This window comes from Ambystoma mexicanum, chromosome 6p (assembly GCF_040938575.1).
Source record: "Ambystoma mexicanum isolate Mex_15411 chromosome 6p, UKY_AmexF1_1, whole genome shotgun sequence".
Lineage (NCBI taxonomy): Eukaryota > Metazoa > Chordata > Amphibia > Caudata > Ambystomatidae > Ambystoma > Ambystoma mexicanum.
The window spans coordinates 61,828,344-61,851,943 of record NC_090935.1 but is presented as its reverse complement, the minus strand read 5'-3'; the positions used below and the strand labels follow the sequence as shown (position 1 = coordinate 61,851,943).

Genomic DNA, 23,600 nt, shown 5'->3' with positions numbered 1-23,600 from the left:
CCCATTCCTGACCACCAAAAATGACGTCTGAGTAAATCCAGAGTGTTCTTAATTCCTCGATGTCCAGCTATTTGGTCATCGTGACACCATTTTAAAACCTGTAGACGGGAGGTGGAGTCTGGAAGAAATAGACGTCCTTTGCAAAGATATACGCCATCCTGGAGGAGGAGATCCTCTGATGCCCTTACCAAAGGGGGTTTGTCCAGGTTGGCAGTGGCCGTGCGTACCCCTTCTAGAAAGGCATTAACCGTACATATCACCCTTTTCTGGGGCAACATGAGGTTTAGATGTTGATCAGGCAAACATTCGGGAGAGGGTCTTCTGGATAATGCATCGGCAAGCACATTTTGGGTTCCAGGTAAGTAAGTGAGCACAAAGTCACATTGGGAAAAAAAATGGGCCCATCGGGCTTGTCGTGAATTTATACACTCCATATTTTGTATGACCTTTAGATTTTTATGGTCCGTGCGCAGTTCGAAGGGGCAAGCAGCTCCTTGTAAGGGATGTCGCCACTCTTCACATGCCACCTTCATCGCGAGTAGCTCCTTCTCTATCACGGAATAGTTCCGTTGGCTAGGGGTTAGAGTCTTTGACACATAGGCTACCGGAAATTCAACGCCATCATGTTCTTGTAGCAATGCTGCTCCCAAAGCTGCGGACGAGGAGTCAGTTTCTATTATAAATGGAAGGTCTTGATCAGGTTGACGTAGAACTGGGGCCGAACAAAAGGCAGTTTTAAGTTGGTGAAAGGCGTCCTCTGCTTCATCGGACCAAAGAAAGGGAGAAGTAGACTTCTTCAACAAACAGGTAATTGGCAATACCTTATTAGAGAAATCAGAAATGAATTTGCGATAAAAATTCGCTAGCCCGAGGAATCTTTGGATTCCCTTTACAGAAGTCGGACTTGGCCACTGTAAGACGGCTTCTACCTTCCGAGGGTCCATCTGAATTCCCTCGGCAGACAAAATAAACCCAAGATAAGGAACCTTAGCTACCTGGAAAACACACTTGTCTGGATTAGCCTTTAAATGGGCTTCCTTAAGTCTTTGGACGACTTGATGAAGATGTTGTGCATGTAATTCCGGGGATTTGGAAAACACTAGAATGTCGTCCAAGTAGATGATGGTACAGTTATACAACAAGTCAGAAAAGGTGCGGTCCATAAATCGCTGGAAAACCGATGGAGCGTTGACCAGACCGAATGGCATCACCCTATACTCAAAGTGGCCGAAAGGGGTCCTAAAAGCAGTCTTCCATTCATCGCCGGATCGAACGCGTAGCAAATGGTAGGCTCTTCGAAGGTCGATCTTGGAGAACACAGTGGCCCCTTGTACGGCTTCTAATATATCCTTAATCAACGGCATCGGGTACCGATCTCTAAGGTGATGCTGTTCAGACCTCGGTAGTCGATGCAGGGTCTTAGTTCCACAGAATCTTTTTTGGGCACAAAAAACAAAGATGCCCCAGCAGGAGAACGTGAAGGTTGAATGAGACCGTTTTGGAGATTGGAGTCAAGGTATTTCTTGAGGACTTCTTTTTCCTTCAGAGAAAGGGAGAACATTCGCCCAAACGGAACTAGGGCCTCTGGGACCAGGTCAATGGCGCAGTCCTCTGGTCTATGTGGAGGTAATTCTTGGACTTCTTGGTCTTGGAAAACTTCACTATACTGAGCCAGGTCGATGGGAATGGTATGTATTCCCAAGTTGTCAGTTGTTGGACAGAATTCAGATATGGCTTGGACAGTGGCATAGTTGGTCTCCGGGAGACATTTCTTCAAACAATAATCAGAAGAAAAAGACAACTGATTGGTTCTCCAGTTTATGGTAGGATTGTGTTTGCGTAGCCATGATACCCCTAGTATGACCGGGAAATGGGCAGCTATTATTAGGTCAAACTGGATAGTCTCTGTATGCTGAAGCAACTTCATAGTCATGGGCGGAGTGGTATGGGTAATCAGACCAGAACTTAAGGGCTTGCCATCAACTCCTTCCACCTTCTGGTCTTCATCCTTCTCTAGTCGTTCTATGCCGGATTGGTTAGCCCACATGATGTCCATGAAACATCCTGCTGCTCCGCAGTCCAGTAAAGCTAGGACTTCATAAGATCTTTGATGAAGGGTGAGCTGAACTGCCAGAACCATAAGACGGGTGTCTTCTGTGGATGAGATGGATGTTATCGACATTGAGACGTAGGGACCAGGAAATCCCCCTCAGTAACTTGTCCCCACTAGTTCCGAGGTGGGGCGTTTCCCGACCGTCGTGGAGGTACTTCTGGACAGTCACGTAACAGGTGTTGGTTAGAACCACAATACAGGCACAAATTATTGTCCTTTCTTCTCCTTCGTTCATCAGACGAAAGGGGCCCCCGGGTTACCTATCTGCATGGGTTCATCCTTGGTTTGATGGGTGGAGGAGGGAGTGGGTAGACAAGGCTCGGAGAGTATAGGCGTGAATCGACCTCTTCGTTTTTCTGAATGTCTTTCGGAAAGGCGGAAATCCAATTGGAGAACGGTAGACCACAATTCCGACAAGGTTGCAGGTCTGGGCATGCGTGCCAATTCATCTTTCAGTTCTTCTCTGAGGCCACGACGGAAAACGGTGTATTGAGCCGCCTCTTGCCAGCCGGTATCAGCGGCGACCCTCTTAAAACGGGAAATGTAGGATAGCAAATATGAGCTACCCTGACGGATGTCAAGCAACTGCTCACTGGCTATCAAGGCTGTTTCTTGTCTCTCAAAGGCTTCTTTGAATTGTGCCGTAAAACCACTATAGTCTTGCAGCAGTGGGCTAGCACTGGTTACTAATGGGGTAGCCCATGCCAGTGCATTTCCAGTAAGGTTGGAAATGAGAAACCCTATGCGGGCATTATCGGAGGCATATGTCTGGGGTCTGAAAGTAAAATGTATTATACATGCCTCCATGAATTCTTTGAATTTCTGCGGAGATCCGTCGTATTTACCCGTTGCCAGGGGCATAGGGGGTAATTCTGCACGTGCTCTTTCTTGGTTATCAATATGTTGCTTTAGGGCCGCATTCTCTACCTTGACGGTTTGCAGTTCCTGTGTGAGGTTATGTACCGCAGCAAGCAACTCCTGTATCTGTTCAGCTGTAGCCATTGTAGGGTCATTTAGGCGTTGCAATCTGTCATGAATGTCAGGCTGATCACTTGATTCGTCGGAACCAGAATCGTCTTTATGCCGAACCCACTCCTCCTCACCTGATTCTTCAGTAGGCTCCTCGCGTCTTCGCCCCTTTTTTCTTGTGAATTTCTTTTTTGAGAAGAGATATGGTCTTCCGCGGTTAGAAGCCACCCTGTTCCCCCTAGTAAACCAGGGAAGCAAGGGACACCCTTTCCGCAGAAGCCGTAGGAGAGGAAAAAAGCGTTAGCTAAAAAAAACCTCTCTCTTATATTTCGATCTTGATGAGGAGCCAGGTAACCCAGACAAGCTGTTTCTCCAGGTATCCGAAGGAGAGGAAGTTCCGGGTTGGAGAGGATAGCAGAGACCGCAGAGGGTCACGTAAATGCCTAGCTGGAAGGGAAAAAGGTAAGAGAGGTATGCCTGAAGAGCGGCGGTAGACCGGGAAGCGGAAGAATGACAGCGGAGACCGAAAAGGAAGAAGGAGAGAGAAAGAAAGAGGTCAGAACGGAGGAAGATAGATAAACCCGTAAGAAAAGGTAAGGAAACAGGTAAGCACGGAAGAAGGAAAGTACAAAAAGGGGAGGACCGAGGCACCGGGGAAAGAAAGTAGGACGAGGAGAGAGGGAAACGGGAGAGGAGGCAAAGAGCAGAAAGACGAAGGAAATAGCGACGAAACCAAGGAGGGAAAGGGCACCAGGAGGAGAAAAGCTACGAAGGAAGGCAGAAAGGGACTATAACCGGCAAAACACCGGTCAGGCAGCTGGCAAGGAACTGGAGAGAGAGCGCTAGCGAAACGGAGCGTGAAAACTTCAGTTGCAACGCGCCGGGCAAAACAAAGAGGCGTGGTTAAGAGTGAAACCAGGAAGAGGCCGGAAAAAGACTAGAGCGTATCAACAGGAAATGGGGGAAAAAATGGAACAATCAATGGCGGCGGAGTTGCCATTGGCTTCTCAGACTCCAAGGGGATCTCTTTGCAAACGGCATGACACAATCCTTAACAGGAAAAATGTTTTCACCATATTCCAATGCATACCCACTCTAAGATCAATCTCTACGGACAATATTACAATCGTTGAATTTTGAGTGAGTGGGAAACTTGACAGCGTTTATCTCCACATTCCATCACCGGTGGTTAGGGTGATGATATTACAATTAGCAGAAAATGTCCTAATGTTGGGATATGAACTACCCACCTATCAAGGATCTAAAGGGAAGCAAGAGAAAAAACACAGTGACAGATCAAAAGAGTGAAACCATGGTGAACTGTTACAGAATCAACAAATAAAAACCCAAACAGGAGAAAGACATCGAGATCAGAAAAGGGAAGACCATCGTGAACCTTGCCAAAAGGAAAAGCCTGTGAAATCAAGTATCACTAGCAAGCCTAGTAGGGGAGGCCGAGCATCTCCAATAAAGGAAAATTTAAATTTAAAAAAAGAAGTCCTCACGCCTTCAGCAGGTCAGAAGGAAGGAACATCAACATCCAAAGATCCATTGGGGGTGGGTCGCTACCCTAAAGGTCCGTTATCCAAATTGAAGAACACATTCACTCCGGAAGAAAGTGAGCTGGACGGCCTTAAATCTGTAGAGGTTGACAGAGAAAAAACACCATCACAAGAGAGACAAAAATGGAGATAGATCTCAAAAGCTCTGAATCAGACCAACCAAAGTTAGCAACCAGGAATGAGGAAGTGAAGGATGACTCCTTCAAAGAGTCAACAGGATACATAACCTCCCTGAAATTTGGATCTTGGAAAACAAGAGGCTTTGATCATCTCCTAAAACCTAGCGATGTGTGTCTAGGTGACTATGACATTCTCTGTCTCCAGGAGACTTGGTTGAGAGATCAATCGACTATGGATGGGTACGAAACCTACCTCGCCCCTGCAGCTAAAGGTGTCTTTAGCAGACCCTTTTTAGGCCTTCTGATTTTGGTTCAATCAAACAAAGAACTTCGAGTAATCAAGATAATAGAGTTGTCATTATATCTTCAAGTATTACATCTAAAGTGGGAAGGATCAAAGCAAGTTAAAACATCAATAAAAGCAGAAGATCTGATAATAATAAATGCTTACTGGAATACTTTATTGCAAACTGATGAACAATTCCTAAAACATATCAAAGAAATCATGAACAAAATTGAGTCGGAGTACCATCCTTGTCTCCATGATTGTCTGTCGAGATCTCTACTTGGAATACCCAACAGTACAACTAAATATCAAGGATCCCTAAACAATTACCTCAAAGATGAAAAGAGGGATAAAATGGGCAAAAGTGATGAAAACAAGGGATCTACACAATCTCCACCTCCTGAAAGAAGACTTTGGTAACCATATTCCAACTTGGGAAAAGAACTCACTCTCAGCAAATCCCGATCACATCTTCGTATCACATGAATTTTTAACGTACATCACTAATTTTCAGGTTGTACGCACTGAGAACAGCGACCATAATCTCCTTGAATTCGACTGGAAAACCCACCATGAAATACGCAAAATGATGAGAACGGACATCGAAGAAGCAGGTGGAAGAATAAGACTTAGAGTCAACATAGAGGAGGTGAGAAGCCTAACTTTGGCGTACACTAAGAGAGCTTCAACTAATTATGAGAGGAAGGTGGACTTCGACCAGTGTCTAAATGTTTACAGACATAGGTCCTCCATCCCAGTGAGGCACCCAAATGGGAACAAACACACTTTTGACAAAACTCTAGTTGAAGAAAGGAAGAAAGTGAGAAGGGCAGTGCGAGTAGCAAAACAATCACGTGATAAAAAGGATTGGGAAGAAGTACACCGGATTAAAAAGGTGTACAAAAACTGGTTAAGATCGCACAAGGCCTCCATAAACCAGGAAGACTCAGAAACCATGCTGAGACTACTAAAGGGGCGAAATTCAAGAGAATTTTGGTTGGCGATTAAATCACTAGCAAGCAGCCCCGCAAACACAATCCACAATTATGTGGGAGAGGATAAGTGGAATGACCACGTCACAAAGCTCTTTAAAAACCCAAATTCAGAGAATTTAAGATCTCCCAACGTGAGTAAGTCTCAAAGGATTTTGCTAACTGATACAACATCAATTGTGATGAAAATTAAGAAATTGAACATCTCAAGAGCCCCTGGGCCAGATGGCTTGTTGAATGCCCATCTAAAAGAAGCCCCTGAAAAATGGGCTAATTTCATCACCCAAGTGTTTGCCATCATCACGCAAACCAAAACGATCCCCCTTTCTTGGAAAAAAGCCATCATAGTTCCTATCTACAATCACGGACCCAGAGACCATCCAAAGAACTATAGGCCAATAGCGCTTTTAGACGTTATTGGCAAAGTGTATGGATCTACTTTGCTGGATATGTTTTCAATGTGGGCAACAGAAAATAATCTAAGAGACCCGTTTCAGTCTGGCTTAATAAAAAAAGTGGGAACGGTGGCAAATATATTTCTAATTAACATCTTAAAATTAAGGACCAAGGAAGGAAGTGTAACGCTCACCTGACTTCCACGGAGGCGCTGGCCTGGTTCGCGCTGCTGTAACCTCTTCTAAGGTGATGCGCAGGGTTCGGAAGACGGACTGGGCCAGGCCCCCGAATCTGGCTTGTCTGGCTCGCAGAAGTATCCTTCTGTAGGCGAAAATAGGGGATTAACTGTCTGCGCGGTAATGCAATCAGCCTCCCACTTTCCCCTCTCACCCTCCTGGAAACCCTTCTGTGATTCCTCGTAGCGTCTCACCTTAGGGTCTGGAAGGACGAGCTCTCCATCCTGCTTCTGATGCAGGGGCGCGTTGGTATCCAGTTACTTCGCTGGATTTTCGGATTGGTCAGAACCAATCTTGCTTGGCTTCCAGGTAAGTTTTTTGATAAGAGGTTCCCCTTGTGTCCATGCATTAATGTACTAATGCTATTGTCTTTTTCCCCATAGGGGCCGGACTACGGAATGCCGGGGAACAGGCACCGACCCGAGATGAGAGGTGAAATCCTTGTAGAAATCAGGTAAGTCTTTAATGAGCGTTTTTTGGTAATGTCTTTTCATTCGCTCATTAACGCTGATGTCTCTTTTTCCCCTTAGGGGCCGGGGTCCGGAAATGCCAGGATGCGGCGCGGACCCGAAATGAAGAGGGAATGAATCAACAGGTAAGTCTTAACATGGAGATTTAGCTTTCCTTATTCCCTTCTCTCTCTCACCTTTTGTTCTGGTCTTTTTCTCCCTAGGCGCTGGGGCGTGACTGCGAATCCGGATGATCGCTGCTGAACATGGAGGCGCCCTGTAAAGGTGAGTGGAATGCGGCGCTGCAGCGATCGACGCGATGAGCTTTTAAATAAAAGTCTTCCTTTTCAGGATTGTCGGCGAGATGTCTCCGGGATGCGGTTTTGGCAGGTAAGGACTTTTCCTTCTTCTGTTCTCTTCTTCTCTTCCTTTGCAGGTGATCCAGGATGCTGGCAGGCGTGGCAGAAGTCAGGATGCAGGAGCAGACACGGTGAGCGTCCAGCTGCTAGATGCAGAACAACGCGAAGCACGTGTGGCTGTTCGGGTGGAGTTTAAATAGCCTTGGAAGAAGTTCCAGGTATGTATCCTTCCTCCAATCAGGTATGTATCCTTCCCCGACCACGCCCGGATGGTAAATTAGTCCCACAGGTAAAGTAGTTCCTTTCAGGCCTCAAGGAGGCCGGGATCCTGCAGCATGGTCTGCATCAGGTAAGTGCACCCAAGCACTTCCATAATGAGCCTGGCACCTATGGCGCCAGGACTGATGTCTATGGCGCCAGGACACTGTCCGAAGGGCCCCTATATGGGTTGCTGGGTCCTTCCTTGGGGACTGGATGTCCGCTTTTGGGGACGCAGCGCTTGAACCGGCTCCCCGGGAGCGGGCATCATGACAGCACTCCCCCCCAAGGCCCCTCCCAAGGTTGTTCCCTCCGGGGGTTTTGGTTTGTCTGGGAAGAGTCGGTGGAATTTCCTGACTAATCGAGGTGCATGCACATGGTCGCTGGGTTCCCACGACCTCTCCTGAGGTCCGTACCCCTTCCAATCAATTAGGTAGAACAGTTTTGACCTAAACATTTTTGAGTCTAAAATGTTCTTCACTTCGAATTCGGGCTCCCCATCTATTAGAATAGGTTCTGGAGGTTTGAGTAGTCGGGTTCCGGGTACCACTGGTTTCAGAAGTGACACATGAAAAACAGGGTGAATTCGCATACTAGCTGGTAAATCAACTTTAACAGGGTTAATTATTGCCGTAATAGAATAAGGTCCCAGATATTTTGGGTTAAAAGTTTGAGGCCCTTTGAGTGGTAAATGTCTGGTAGCTAACCACACTTGATCCCCAGTCTGATACGGTGGTGCTTCACTCCGATGTAGATCAGCATTCTCCTTGTATTTTCTCTTGGCTTGTTGTAAATGCGTAGTTGCCTCTTTGAAGGCTTGGGCAATTGTAGAATGCAGATGTTCTACTGCAGGCATTCCGAGGTTCTGAGGTGAGTCAAGGTTTGAGGTTCGAGGGTGATGCCCAAACAAAGTATAAAAAGGACTGTGGCCAGTTCCAGAGTGTACCGAATTATTATATGCGTATTCGGCTATCCAAAGAATGTCTTTCCAGTTGCTTTCAGATTGCTGTAACATACACCGTAAGTATTGCTCAAGGGTCTGATTTGTCCTCTCGGTCTGACCATCGGTCTGAGGGTAGTGACTGGTCGATAATCTTACGTCGATCTGCGCCATTTGACAACATTTGCGCCAGAAGTGGGAAATGAATTGGCTTCCCCGGTCAGAGATTAGTATAGATGGGAATCCATGTAGCCGAACAATATTTTCGAGGAATTCTTTGGCTAGGACAGAAGCTGAAGGTAAACCTTTCAAAGGAATAAAGTGGGCCATTTTGGAAAACAAATCCACAATTACCAGAATAGTATTGTACCCCGAACAAGGAGGCAGGTCCGTAATAAAATCCATTGATAGGGTGTGCCAGGGTGCTGGCGGTATGTCTAGAGGTTGAAGGAGACCGGCTGGTCTTTTCTTTTGACTTTTATTTTGGGCGCAAACACCACAGGACATCACAAAAGATTTAACATCTTTTCGCCAAGAGGGCCACCAAAATTGTCGTTTCACCTTTTCCTCTGACTCAAGACCTAGCAGGATCATATAAACTGGCTGCTCACATAACCTCAATCAGCAGAAAAATAAACTATATAAGGAAATACCTAGAGATTTCCCCAAATAAGCTATATCGTCAAACTTTCATGAGAGCCCGCCTTCACATTCTGACAATGAATGAAATAAGGGCAATTAGAGGTAAATCGGACATAGATGGATGTCGATTCTGTGGGAGAGTTGACCTTAAGGAATCCTTGAGACATCTCCTTTTGAACTGTACTGGTTTTACGAAAGAAAGAACCATCCACAAGATCCACATATTCAAGGACCTCTACCACTATGAAGAAGAGAGCTGGTGGAATCGTCTAATGGAGGGAGGGACAACACCAGTGAAACCATCGCAGTAATATAATTTCTACATCACATTGACTTTACAAAATCATAGAAGCAGACTCACACTTGAGCCCTGTAGGGTTACAAGTGGACGAATCCTTTGCAAAAGCCTTTGAATGTCGGGTAGAGTGCCCCTCTCCCTTTATTTCCCGCTGGACTTCGATCCCTGCTTGCTGGACAGGTTTGACACACTATGACCATGTAACATGACCAAATCTGTCCATAGAACTTGTGGCAAGTGGAACTATGTGGAACTCCTATGTGGTCTGCTTCATATCACTTCTCTAAACCCATCAGATCATGAGGAGGTAGACTGGAAATCTGGACAGAAATTCTAAAAAAGATTGTAAAAGAATGTGTGAACATTTTAAATCAATAATAAAAAAAAATACCTGTTACCTCTGAATCATACATATAAAACATTACTTAGTCATTTTGTGGGCTTAACGCTCGAGCCTTTTCGCTGTCTTTGAAGAGATGCACTGCCGATTGTTTTCTTTTTGTTTTTTAATTTTATTTGTTCAATTAATACCTTACATAAGCAATCAAACAAAATACAATAATACAAATATACTTATTCAACTACATCCTAGTAACCTAATCTTTAGAAGAAGAATAGAAAAGAAAAGAAAGAAGAAAAGGGAAAGAAGAAAAAAGAAAAGAAAAGGAAAACAAGGAACGAGGGGGAAAAAAACCTAGAATGAGAATAAATAACTAAGCATAAAGATTATTAAATGAACCCCAGATCTTCCCACATTTGTCAACTAGATTTTTTGCCTTATAGGATATTTTCTTTCTCCTGGACAGAAGGGACAAACTCTGAAACCAATCATCAATACTAGGGGAAGCATCACTTTCCAAAAACCTCAGATTTTCTGTGATTTCTCAGGTTTTTGCTTCTGGTGGCTCTGAAACTGCCAAAGATACAACAGATGACTTCTCTGATGATGCATTTTGTAATGTGTGTGCTCTGCTGCAAAACATCCTGAAAGGGCCTCCAACTCATAATTGCCATGTTGCTAAGGATGCTAGCGTTTCCTGTCCATGAATATCAGATGGACTGTGTACTCAGAACTGTAGCCTGGTGTGGGCCTCTGGTGAAGGCCATTGCCAGACTAGTGCAAGGAGTGCTCAGGGGATGCTCCAGGCGTGGTGTGATAATTAGGGGCCTTCCCATGAAAACATTTAACATTGAGACAGAGGACCTCAAATATGATTCATGCACTAATGTTACTGGTTTCAGGGTCTGAGTCTACGAGTGAGTTGACTTGGCCAAGCGGGTAGTTAACAGTTGTCCCCACTGCTTTTAGTTTCCCTGGAAGGGTCCAGGAGGGCGTCAAAGGGAGTATGTGTTAGTAATGGCAGAGGTGGAGTTGGCGTATAATGGATCTGGTCAGGACATGGAGTCATCCAGGATGCGGCGGTAACTGTGACAAAACGGGAATACGACCGACAGCCTTAGGCGTCGAAGTCGTATGGCACAGATCCACTTGGCTTATTTAAGAAAGTGTGGACATCATTCAGAGTAAATGTGGACCCGAATGTGACAAAGTTGCATGGTCAGGAAGAATCAATGAGATAATACGCTTTTAAAGGGTTGGATTTCAAGAGGTTGGATGATAACCATCTGTCCAGGTTTCCAAGCAGGACATTAGGTGATTGATGTGAGCAATGGAATTGAAGGACAAATAAAGTTGCATTTTGTCACCTGGTATGCAAATATCACATTGAAAAGTGCAAGGTCAAAGGGCACAATGGACCAGTTAAAGATCAATGGAGGGGTGTATTACTGAGCCATGGGTGCACGAGAAGTGAAGTGGCCGTGGATTATACATGTCATGGGTACGGTGGTAAAATACACAATGTTCAACCATGGAACCTGTGACCAGCACCAGGATTCATATATGAACGCAGATGTCACAGAGAGGATACGAGGTGGCCGCCATTGACCAGCACTAGCTAGCAGCAATCCGACGTTGCTGGAGCTTGCAACTCTAGTCAGGATGCAAGACTTCTTATAGAAACAGATTATCACAGATATCACTATACCTATGAATCACTTCCAGGTTACCAGAAATGGGCAAGCTCCGCCCCTGCTACTGCAGACAAAAACAAGAGAGAGAAACACAAACTTCAACCATAGACCATAGACTAGAAGAACAAGATACCGGAAAAACTGTACAATGATCAAGGACAAGGGCAGATATCTGAGTCACGAACAAGTAGAAAAATAAACGTTATCTAACCACCTACAGACGGAGGAGAGTGAGAGCAAGCTGACCAGAATTATTAACGGAAGAGGCCAAAACAGTGCAGAGGGAACAGGATGGCACAGAAACGCTACCTCTATCAGTGCAGTGAGAAAGGCTACAAGGGGAGGGTAGTCATAATTTGTAGTAAGAGAGTTACATCTCACAAGTGCAGACAGAAGCTTGGGCACCGTTTGGCTCTCAGTGAGAGAGTGACTGTGCATAGATTCTGTTTGGGTTCATATGGACTTTTAAAGGCAGGGTTTTCAGATGTCCGACCCTAATCTATGCCTAGTGATGTTGGAGGGAAGAGTGGGGAGGAACAATCTGCTGAATATCTCTCCTATGATGCAGGGTTTCGGACTTCATGACGGCGAGAGGGTGACCCGGAGCCATAGAGTTGCCTTACCGTGTACAGGCCGGCTCTCTCCTCATTTAGTTCATCGTGGTACTGCACAATAGCCTTGAGATGTGGCAGTTGGTCTTCTATCTGAAAGAAACCAACAGGAAACATGAACCAGTCACGAGCGGAACAGAGATAGGAAACACAATCCATGGATGCATATAAATGCCCACCATATGCACAACTCTAACTGATGCTCTAGGACATGTGAGGCTTAATGCCACCCACTGTGCGCTAAAGTACGCCCTCATACATTTAAAATGATCCTCCAGTGCTCTAAGGGTAGAGGTAGAGTTAACTACTAATGGTATATTGGAAGTGAGGCCATTCAGAGTGTGGACTCCCTGGTATATCTGGGCTTTAACATCCAGGCTACCCCAGGCCAAAACAAGCTGAAAGTTTGGGTAAGAGATTGAATCCTCCCTCTAATAAATCAACTGGGGAGGGTGGATAGCCAATATGATAGTTCCACCTTAAAATCCGCCCTTAAATATTAAGAAGGGAAATTAGTTCCCAAAAATAACATACAGGATGGAAGTATACCCATTGGCCTTATTAGACATCCTGCCCAGCTTGGAAGCCTCGGATTGGTGTAGGGTGCTGGGGGTGCCTAATGCAGTTCCTATTGATGCAAGGTGGTACGAATTAGACATAGTGCCTCATTACGACCCAGGCGGTAAGTTACCGCCTGGGTCGTACCTTTACCGCCATGGCGTAAACTATGTTTACGCCATGGTGGTTGGCGGATTTACCGCCCCATTCCAAGGTGAGTGGGGCGGTAAATCCCCATTTCCCATTTACCCTTCCCGATTCCCATTTTTGCCCCATAGGGCATAATGGGAGTGGGGAAGGAGATAATTACGCCACCGTAAATTACGGTGCCGTAATTATCTCCAAGGTCCCTTAGCGCCATGGATTTTAACGCCTGCAAAAAGCAGCCGTTAAACTCACCATGGCACTAAGGGACCTTGTAATCAGGTGTTAAGGGTCGGCGCCGTTTACGGCGCCGTAAACCCCTTAACGCCTGACTCGTAATTGACAGCACGTGTAGAATGGAAATTTGTCACTCATGAAGAAAATATTGACACCAGGGAGGAACTCTTTGTTTGAAGATCTAAAAACCGTCCTGGAGAGCAGGACCAGCTCTTGGTTTAATGAGATACAAGACCCCTGTGTCTTGGTACTGGGGAATGCGACTAGCTCGCTGAGGAACTTGTGCAAGAATACTGAGCTTGTTCAGAAACACTTATTTGAACAAGACTGGACTCACACTTTGGAAAAATTGCATGCATACCCTCTCTCTCACCTAAAGCATGATCACAAGTAACTGGGAATGTTGTCCCCAATTTTAGCAGTATATCCTGCAAAGTGGGTCTGTCATTCATGTTTAAGTTGTAGATGGAACCTGTGTCCGGCTAAGGAAATTCTGTTCAGAAGGGGTCATACGAGTGTTGATCGGGTGGGGTTTCCCTTTTGTAAAAACAAAATTATGTCTGAAATCCTGCAAGATGTATTTGTTGCTTGTCCAGCAATGGGCCCTCAAAGAATGACATATGTACAAATGTGTTTGTTCTCCTTCACTGTAGCGGACAGTGAGGGGATGTGGTCATCCTGTTTATCGTGGTCACACAACCTCCACTGTAATAGCTGTGGTTACCTATCTAAAAGCCCTTAGACTGGATGAAAAGGGAGAGGGGCATTAACTAGAGGAAGGTTCTGTAGTTTTATCCACTTTGTTGTTGTCTGGGGTATCTTTTATTTGATTCAATTGGAGTGGGTCCTGAGTTAGCTAAAGATGTTTTATATTCGTTCTTCTCTGTACTTATGATAACCTTTTTAATATTGTGTTTAAAATTGTATTTGACGTATCATGTATTTTTTTTTTAACAAGGTTTATTTATTCTGAAGATTCTTACAGAGAACAAACTTCCAATTGATGTATACATCATTATCTTACAATTGCAGTCGATACACCTTTATATTCCCATTCATAGTCTCTGCTGGGTCTGCGGTTTTTAACTTTTCAAACTCCCCCCTACAACTCCGCCCCCCCACGCTTCCCTCCCCATTACCCTCCCCCGCTCAAACTCATTCAGTTCGAGGTTGCTTGCTATTGAGAGGAGTCAAACGTTTAGCTCCGAGTAGTTTCTTCTTATTCATTTTTAATAAGAGTCTGGATTTTTGACTATCTAGGTCTAAAATAGTGCGGTTCTTTGTCCTTTACCATTTCACGAAATGGTTCCCGAATTGTCAAAAATCTGAGGTAATTACCAGCTTGTAATGCGCAGATCTTTTCCATTGCCAGAACCCCCCATATTTTAATCCACCATCAAGCTATTATGGGACTTTGCTCGGTTTTCCACCCTTGGGCTAGGGTCAGTCTTGCTGCCGAGAGCAGGTGCGTAATTAGAGTAGCCTTGTGCCCCTTTGCAGCATATCGATTTTCAGCTACCGCCCCCAATAGGGCGACCTTCAGATCTTCTGGGATCGCGGTTCCCGTCATCCATTTAATATGTCCCAGGACCTCCTTCCAAAATATCTGTGCCTTTGGGCAAGTCCACCACATGTGTAAGTCTCCAATACCCCCAATACCCTTATATTTCCACATTTCCTCCAGCAAAGCGGTGAGTATCTAGAGTTCATTTTATGTAGTCTGGAGAGAGGCATGTACCAGCGGTAGCAGATCTTATATGCAGATTCTTTGATTGGCGTACATCTAGAGCTTTTTTGAGCTCTCTCCCATATCCCTATCCATTCTTCCACCGGGATTGGCGGCCCCAGTGTCTTTTTCCCAACTCGTCTTGTACTGCAATGTATCTTCTGGGAGAGCCCAGTCCAGTAATTTATAGAGCCTAGAAATTCCCCTTCTAGTTGCACCCTCTTGTATGGATAGCTTGAGGCTTGTTAGAGGTCTATTAGCTGCCCTTCTGACAGTTGGGTGAGTGATCCAATGTCTTATTTGGGTGTATCTGAATCTCCGGCTCTCTCCCACGTGAATTTCTGTTTACATTGTTCAAAGGAGAGTGGTTCCCCATCTTCATACATGTCCGACAGAACCAGAGATCCAGGCGCTGCCCAACCCTCCCAAAACATAGTTTGAAGACCCGGGTGAACTCCGGATTATAGGCTATTGGGGTGTGTGGGCTCAGACCTCGAGGAATTTCCCTCATTCTTAGCTCATCGTCCCAGCTATTGAGCACCACTTTGGTAGTCTCTAATAATTTGTCTCCTACGTGTCGATGGTGCAGTGGAAGGGTGCGCAAGATTTTTTGTGGAATCCTGGTAGCCTCCTGTTCTATCTGTATCGAACCCGGGTGTGGATTTTGGGCCTCCCAGTATAGCATGGGTGCTATCTGAGCAGCCCGAACATATCTCTATATGTCCGGCAATCCTAGGCCTCCAAGTAGCAGGGGGTGCGTCATGAGTTTTTGTTGTACCCTGGGCTTCTTACCTTTCCATACAAAGTCAGAAATGGCTGTTTGCAAGGCTTTCGAGGTCCGCGGGGGGGATTTTTATTGGGAGGGAACTAACAGTGTATAGCATTGGGGTTGGAGGGTCATTTTCACAGCCGTTATTCAGGCAAACCAAGACAATTCTTGTTTGTCCCAGCACCGGAGATCGTCCTGCAGCTGTTTCCATAGTGGTTTTATATTCACTTCATATAGCTCATTAATGTTTCGGGTTTGGCCGACCCTCAAATACTCCAAGGAATCTTTTTCCCAGGATAATGGGAATAATCTCCCAATTTCTGTTATCTCTCCCTGGACTTCAGTTATATTCAGGGCTTTGGATTTCTCATAATTTATATGAAACCCAGATACCCCTGAAAATTCATGGTATTAGAAATGAAAAGCATAAGGTTGTCTGCGTATAACGCTATTTTATGATGTATGTCAGAACATCTAACACCACCAATGCCGTTATCTTGTCTGATTTGTGCTGCAAATGGTTCCATTGCCATAGCAAATATTAGTGGTGAGAGGGGACAGCCCTGCCGGGTGCCTCTTTCAATCCTAATCTTCCCAGATGTTTGCCCATTGACCAAGAGGTTCGTTGAGGGGATCTGAAAGTTTCCCATTACCATAGTAATAAACTGAGACCCACATCCGAACCTCTCCAACACCAGTCTCAGATATCTCCAGTGTAAACTATCAAATGCTCTTCTGGCATCTAAAGCTGCCAATGAGAAGCGTTGGGCCGTTCGAGTACCTAGCTCAATGATGTTTATTGCGCGACTTACGTTATCCTGGGTGTTTCTGCCTGTTATAAAACCGGTTTGATCTGAGTGACTGATTCATGGGAGGACCTTCCCCACTCTACTTGCTACAATTTTGGCATAGAGCTTACCATCCGAATTCAGTAATGCTATGGGACGATAGAGCACTCTAAGGGGTTCTTCCCTGGTTTCGGAATTAGTAAGGTTAGGGACCAACCCATGTCCGGGGTGACTATTCCTTTTACCCTGATTAGATTCAAAAGTTTTACAAGTCGGGCCAGGAGCTGTGCACGAAACGTTTTATAGAATCCTCCTCCAAGACCATCTGGGCCTGGGGTTTTATTTGACGGTAGGGTCGAGATCGCATAGTTAATTTCCTGTGCCGTTATCACCAACCCCAGGGTCTGATTTTCTTCTGCTGTGAGTTGGGGGAGGACTGTCTCGGCCAGATACCGTTCCTGGGCGTGAGGAATGATTTGCTCTTGCTTTAATAGCTCTGTGTGGTAATTTGTCATTATTTGCAATTTTCCTTTTTCCCCCGAACACAGTTCTCCCCGTTCTCCCTCAGTTGTGCTACATAATTGCGGGACTTCTGTTTTTGTAGCTTGGCGACTAAAAATGAGTTTGCTTTTCCCCCATGGACATAGTAGGACTGCTTGGTATGTAGGAGGGACTGTGCCACTCTATCTGCTGTATGGCCCTCCAGTTGCACTTTAATTTTTTTGAGAGCTCTAAACGATGTTTGAGTCTGTTTATTTTTGTGTTGGGTTTCCGCCACTCTCAGTTTGTTTTCTAACCTTTGTGTTATTATTGCCCGTTCCCTCTTGTATAGTGCTGCCTGAGAGATGAATTCCCCCCCTTATGACCGCCTTTCCCGCATCCCATACCATTCCAAAGTCTGTCTCCTCCCTGTCATTTTCCCAAAAATAGTTGAGGATTGACTCCTCCATATGGGCTCTAAGAGCTATGTCTCTCAGAATTAGTTCATTTAGGGTCCATCGCTTTGCCTTCTGCATTTTCACCTCCCCCATATCCATGTGAAATATTACCGGTGCATGGTCTGTCTGGTATTGTACTCCTATATCGACTTTCGTTATTTGCGGGATCAGAATATGGAAATGGCTGATACTAGGATCATATCGATCCTAGAGTATCCCCGGTGAACTGCTGAGAAGTGCGTGTACTCCCTCTCCCTTTCGTGGATGAACCTCCAAGTCTCAATCACGTCCAGGTCCTGGAAAAGTTTACCTAACGCTTGCCTATTCTTCCCATCTGCCAATGACGGTGGTAGAGTTTTATCTAGTAAGGGGTCCATCACACAGTTGAAATCCCCTCCAATTATCATTTGCCATTCACACCAGCCTCCAACTTTTTCCAGCACCCCCCTGAATGTATTTATCCTGATTGTCGTTAGGCAGATATAATGCTATGATTGTAAACTTCTCTTCTTTGATGCCCCCCTTAAGAGCTGTGAACCTGCCTTCGGATCTGTAAGGATGTGGTCTTTCTGGAACCCCAGTTCCTTGTTCAATAAAATTGCCACTCCCTTTGTTTTCTTTCCCGCTTAAGCAAAATAATGTTGCAGAAACCGTCTGTGGGACATCCTCTTTTGATCTACCGGGAGGAGATGAGTCTCCTGTAGAATCGCCACCGATACTCTAAGCTGTTCCAACCTCCCTAGGATAGCTCTGCGCTTTGCTGGATAATTTAATCCCTGCACATTGAGGGATAGTATTACCATTTCATTCATTGGTCATGACCTACAGGAATTGCGCCCTTGAATATTCTTCATATCCCCTGGATTTTTGCTTTTGCTTATTAGATCACCAGTCTTTCCAGACCAATTGCGCATTTGAAGCCAAATTAAGTTTTTATCCCCTCTAACATACCCCTCTTTCCACAGATCCCCTTTTCTCCCCTCTCCCCTCCCCCCTTTCATTTTCCCTCCACCTCCCCTCCCGTTCCCCCCCCGGTTTGGCCAGAGTCCCGTCGGCCTGTCCCTGATTCTTGTTCAGGTTTGCGGACCTTCCTCACTCCAAACATTCTCCTTCGCCTGGACCATGATTCGTCCAGCATCGTGATCCAAAATTGCCACTCTGTCGTTCTCCATCCACGCTTATGAGTATATTTCACGCAGTTTTACATTTGCTCATCTTCGCCAAGTTCCAAGAGATATAAATTCGGCCGCCGTCGGTGTGATGCTGGAAAGGCATCGGAGGGACAGGGCCTCCGTATCCTTGTCCTTTACTGCTTTTTATCGTGTGTTCTGTCGTGTTTTCCGCACAGGAGTTCATGTGGGACTCCTGGCGGTGCAGCTCTCTCTCTTTTGGTTTGGTGAACAAACCTGTGGGATACCCTTATGGCACACATGGGCGGGGGTACAACCCTGTGCCCCTAGTGTATGTTTTTGGGCACCTGTGGGTGGCCCGCAGAGCAGGGTAGGGGCTGGTGGCAGCTCCATGCTGAGTTTGACAGGTGTGCGGAGTATCCTCCATTTTGGGATACCCCGGCCCTGCCATTGGGATCAGTTGATTCCTAATGGAATATAAGATGGCCCCGGTGGCCTCTTGCTTTCTATTACCCATTACCTTGTTTTCCCAAAGTCCTGGGAAGCCCTGACTCTGTCCCTTCCCCCTGACTGGCTGTTGGGTGGAAATGCCATATATGGTGTTGTTGTGAAGGCCCGGCCAGACTAGTTGGAGCCTTCCTGGTGATGTATGTTGTGGGTACCTCCTGTGGGTGGGACCTGGGTGAATAGAGTGTGTGACGAATATGCGTTCTGTGTTGTGGGTGTCTAGTATCAGTATCTGGTGGTTGACACAATGACTGAGACAACCCTGCACGAAACCAGTATGAATGCAGCTTGGAGTGTTGAATGGCTCGGTACTTGTCCCAATACACATAACTTGTTGTGAGTGTCTGGAGAGAATTGAATGGCCTGAATACCTTGTGTGCCTGATTGGCTGCCTGCCTGCGTGAATGCCCGTAGTCGTGATTGGATGCTTGAGTGTGACCCCGCGGAATGAATGGGAGATCATGTCATGATGCCTACCCCCGGGCATCCGGATCAAGCCCATCAGCCCCGGGAGCAGGCATTCAGACATTTACAAAAACCCCAGCAGCCCCAGCTAGGGGCTGTCTGGGTTCAGTCCTGGCGCCGTAGGCACCAGGCTCATAATAAAAATCAGTCCTGGCGCCATAGGCGCCAGGCTCATAGACATTACTTAACTCATGCAGACCATGCTGCAAATAAATCCAAGCCAACGTGAGGGACTATTTTTTACTCGGGTGTGGTCCTGGGGAACTTCTTTCCTGGGACTACTTTGGAGGCTATTTAAACACGCCCGAACAGCAGCACATGCTTCGTGTTATGCTGCTTCCAGCAGCGTGACTCTCACCGTGCCTGCAGCTAGCATCCAGTCTTCTGCCATGACCGCGTGCCTGCAGCCAGCATCCAGTCTTCTGCCATGCCCACCTCGAATCCGGAGCTCCTAGAATAAAGAGGAGGAAAAGGACAAGGTTAGAAAACGAACTTATTTCAAATTCCTCACCTGATTCCGGATCCATTTCATCTCCCGACCTGGAAAGTACATCAGTCCTGCACGCATCGCTTCGCCAGCTCCAGCACGCCGCCATACTCACCAGTTCTCACAGCATCTTTCGATCCGGCACTGTCTCCATCATTTCTTTGCCGTACTCCGGCACCTAGGGGCACAAAAATAACAAGGTGAGCCAAGGTAATCAACAAATACCTCTTACCACCATAGACTTACCTGATTTACCACCGGCGGTATTATTCTCCATATCTTCATATGCCGCATCTGTAAAGAGGGAAAACAAAAACACGTTAACGCATGCAATAGTTACCGGACAGCGTTGGGTAACACAGACTCTTACCTGAAAGCCAGCAGCAGCTACGAAACCTTCTTTTCATGAACTCAGTTGCAACTTAAGGAAGGAAGGGGACAAGAGTGAACATCGGGCACATTGAACTCTTTGAACTTCATACTTACCAATCCCGCCAGGGACTTCAGAGTCAATACTTACCGGAACTCTCCCAACGCCTTCAAACCAGTGAAGTAACTGGTATCTACGCGCCCCTGCAAGACACGCAGGATGGAGAGCTCATCTTTTACAAACATAAGGTGAGGTTACTAAGGGGATATCGGAGGTGATTAGTGGGGGAGAGTGAGAACATTTGGGAGGCCATCACTAAAACCCACAGGTGGCTAATCCCTGTCTCCACTTGCAGGAAAATACTTCTTCGGGTCCAGCAGACAAGACTAGGCGGGTGAGTCCAGACAGTCATCTCTGCACTACGCATCACGTTGACGGAGACCGCAGCTGTCCGGGTCCGATCGACACCCCTGTGGGGTCCAGGTGAGCGTAACAGATCAACAGTATATCTGGGGACCTCTCACTGCTAGGAATCGTGTTCAGAAGCTGAAGTCCACTACGACGAGTAACTGGAGTAACTGACGCTTGACCTTGAAACCCCCGCTGGACGAGAAGGAGTGCTGTGGCTCTCCCTCGCAATCTGAAGGCTGCGTGTTTCCAAGGACTAACCCAGAGAGGACCTGGTAAGGCGACCTCTTCCCGAGCTACGAGGGACCATCGTGCAATGCTGATCTTTGCCAATGCTCCCTGGTAGACAGACCTTCGACAGGCTGCCGACCCGATACGGGGACTGCTGCGGAATCTTAAAGAAAAGCCCTCGGACTGTTGTCCGCCACTGTCGAGGACAGCCATCGCCGACCGGAGCCGCCGTGCTCCCGTTTGCCTAAGAACTTTCATTGATCATCAGACGCTCTCGTCTGCATCGTCATCCGCTTGTCTCCCGCTGGAGAAGGCCTGACCGTCGACGCGCCGAGGAGCATCCACCGGTGGGTTTCCCGCCACCTAAAGACCACAGAGACGCCGACGACTCGACGCCCTTGCTGGGCCACAGTTCTTCATCATCTCTTTGCGGTCCAGAACTATCGTCACCGAGGTGCCCCGCACGCCTCTTCCTTGCAGGACGCCAACGCTCTGTCGTCGACGAGCACCGCTAGGAACGAAGCTGCCACTTCCCTGCCGTAGTTCACCCTGTTCACCGCCAGACGTTCGACGACCCGTGACTCCCGCCTTAAAGGGAGGGCACTCAAGAAGGGCCGTCGATTCCCCGACACCGAACGCCAAGTTCCCCGATGCCTCTCGACGATCCGTGGCTCCCGCCTGAAAGGGAGGCACTCAAGAAGGATCGGTCGACGCATCGTCGGAGAACTCTACTCCACCAGGTACATTGGGGGGGTAAAACCTTAATAGGAAGAAGTGAGACTATTGAACATATGGACTGGGCTTGTGCGATATATCTTTATTTTACAGGTTGCCCAGGTGGGGGGACCTCCACACAGAACTGTGTCTACGTAACGGGGCCAGCATTCTGCCTATTGTTTCAACCATCTTACGTTCCTGCCTATCTCTATTGCTGGTTTCCTCATTATTAATCTGTGTGACATTTTAACCGTACAGTTGATGCACTTTAATGAGATTCGATAACATTAGTAGTACCACTTTAGAATTGTATATATTTATCATTATTGATTTCCGAGTACAAAGTGCGTTAGTGTGATCGTGTACATACCTTTGAATATTAATTATATAAAGACTGTGTTTTCAGTAATAAAGTGTGTGGACATTCCTTTGTGGGGGTTCGGGGACTACACTGCACTTAAGAACCAGCCCGCATCACCTCCTGAGAAGCTAGGCCTTGATTGCTCCTCCATTGCTACCTTATAGAGAATCTTGGCTGGGGTCTTCTGTGCCTCTCCTCTACCATATAGAGAGCGGAAGTACAGACACCCCCTACCAGTCTTTACAGTCGCTTCTTTCAGTTTCTGTAGTTCAGACTGTGTTTGGGTGCAAAGCCACCAGGTGGCCCCCCACGGGCCTTTCTCACCGACTTCTCCAACAACCATTCCCATTGGTTATTTAAGCCTTTTCAGGGGGGTTGTCGTGTGGCCGTTTCTGGCTGCTCTGTATTCTCTTCCATCTTCAATATTGACATTCCCTCCTCGCAAGCGGTGATTCGATGGGATTTTCCTCCCCACACAAAGATTAGGCCAAAGGGATATGCCCACTGGTATCTTGTGTGTCTAGCCGTCAGCTCTTTTGTCACCGGTCTCATCAGCCTTCTCTTATGCAGGGTCGAAAAGGCCAGGTCTTAGTAGAGTTATACCCTGCTGCCATTAATTGTAAGTTCTGTTTGCAATCTGACATTTTTCATAATGTCTTCTTTCTGGGCAAAGGAGGTGCAGGCGACCAGTACATCTCTAGGCCTAAGTCCTGGTTCATTTCTAAGCGGGACAATTCGGTGTATTCTGTCAAAGCGCATCTCTTCCGGAGGGGTATCCTTCATGAGACTGCTGAAGCATTGTTGTAAAGTGGCACGAAGATCCGTATCAATAACTGTTTCAGTCAGCCCTTTGACTCTGATATTTGATCTACGGGATCTATTTTCTAAATCCTCAACCTGAATTTCCAGGTTGGTTGGGGCTCTGGCCAGTTGTTCCAGCAAAATGCTATTCTGTTTGGTATCTTCAGCCACGCAAAGAGACCACTTGCCACCATGTCTACTCACTCCCTGAGATCATTCATGTCTTTCTTGATGTCTTGCAGTGCCAGCTTAAGTTCATCCTTCAATTGGCCCAGTTGATTCTGGAATGTGCTCAACATTCTTGATTCCATTCCCTTCAGGCATGACAGTAGTCCGTCTTTGTCCAAGGCCATGTCTACTGCGATTCCTGAGTTTTCGGTTTCTGGTTTCTCCTGACGTGCCGCTGGTGATGGGACTTTCTCCACTATCTTATTTCTACAGCACCTCTCAATTTGAAATTCCACCTGGGCTTGTACCCCCCTAGGCTTCCTTGGGGCCCCTCTGGATTTTGTACCAGGCATCAGCTTCTTCCAGATTGCACAAGCTTATCATTCGTGTAGGACTCCAGCTGTGTGGCCAAATATATGTTGATGGATGAAGGGTAGCAGCTACCCCCCTTTGCTTCCTTTGTAGGTTACCAGCTAGCTGTATCTGGTACAGATGCCTTGCCTTATATTCAGAGCGTGCCCTCCGATTCCA

At 46.5% G+C, this 23,600-nt stretch overlaps 1 protein-coding gene across 2 annotated transcripts in view; it reads right to left on the bottom strand.

Moving 5' to 3' along the window:
• Positions 1-23,600, bottom strand: part of LOC138511212 (long-chain-fatty-acid--CoA ligase ACSBG2-like) — a 791,265-nt gene that overhangs the window by 506,865 nt on the left and 260,800 nt on the right. For both annotated transcript variants that reach the window (XM_069626739.1, XM_069626740.1), the window contains exon 5: positions 12,277-12,357. In XM_069626739.1, coding sequence (XP_069482840.1) covers positions 12,277-12,357 — 81 coding nt within the window. The remainder of the gene's footprint in view (positions 1-12,276; positions 12,358-23,600) is intronic.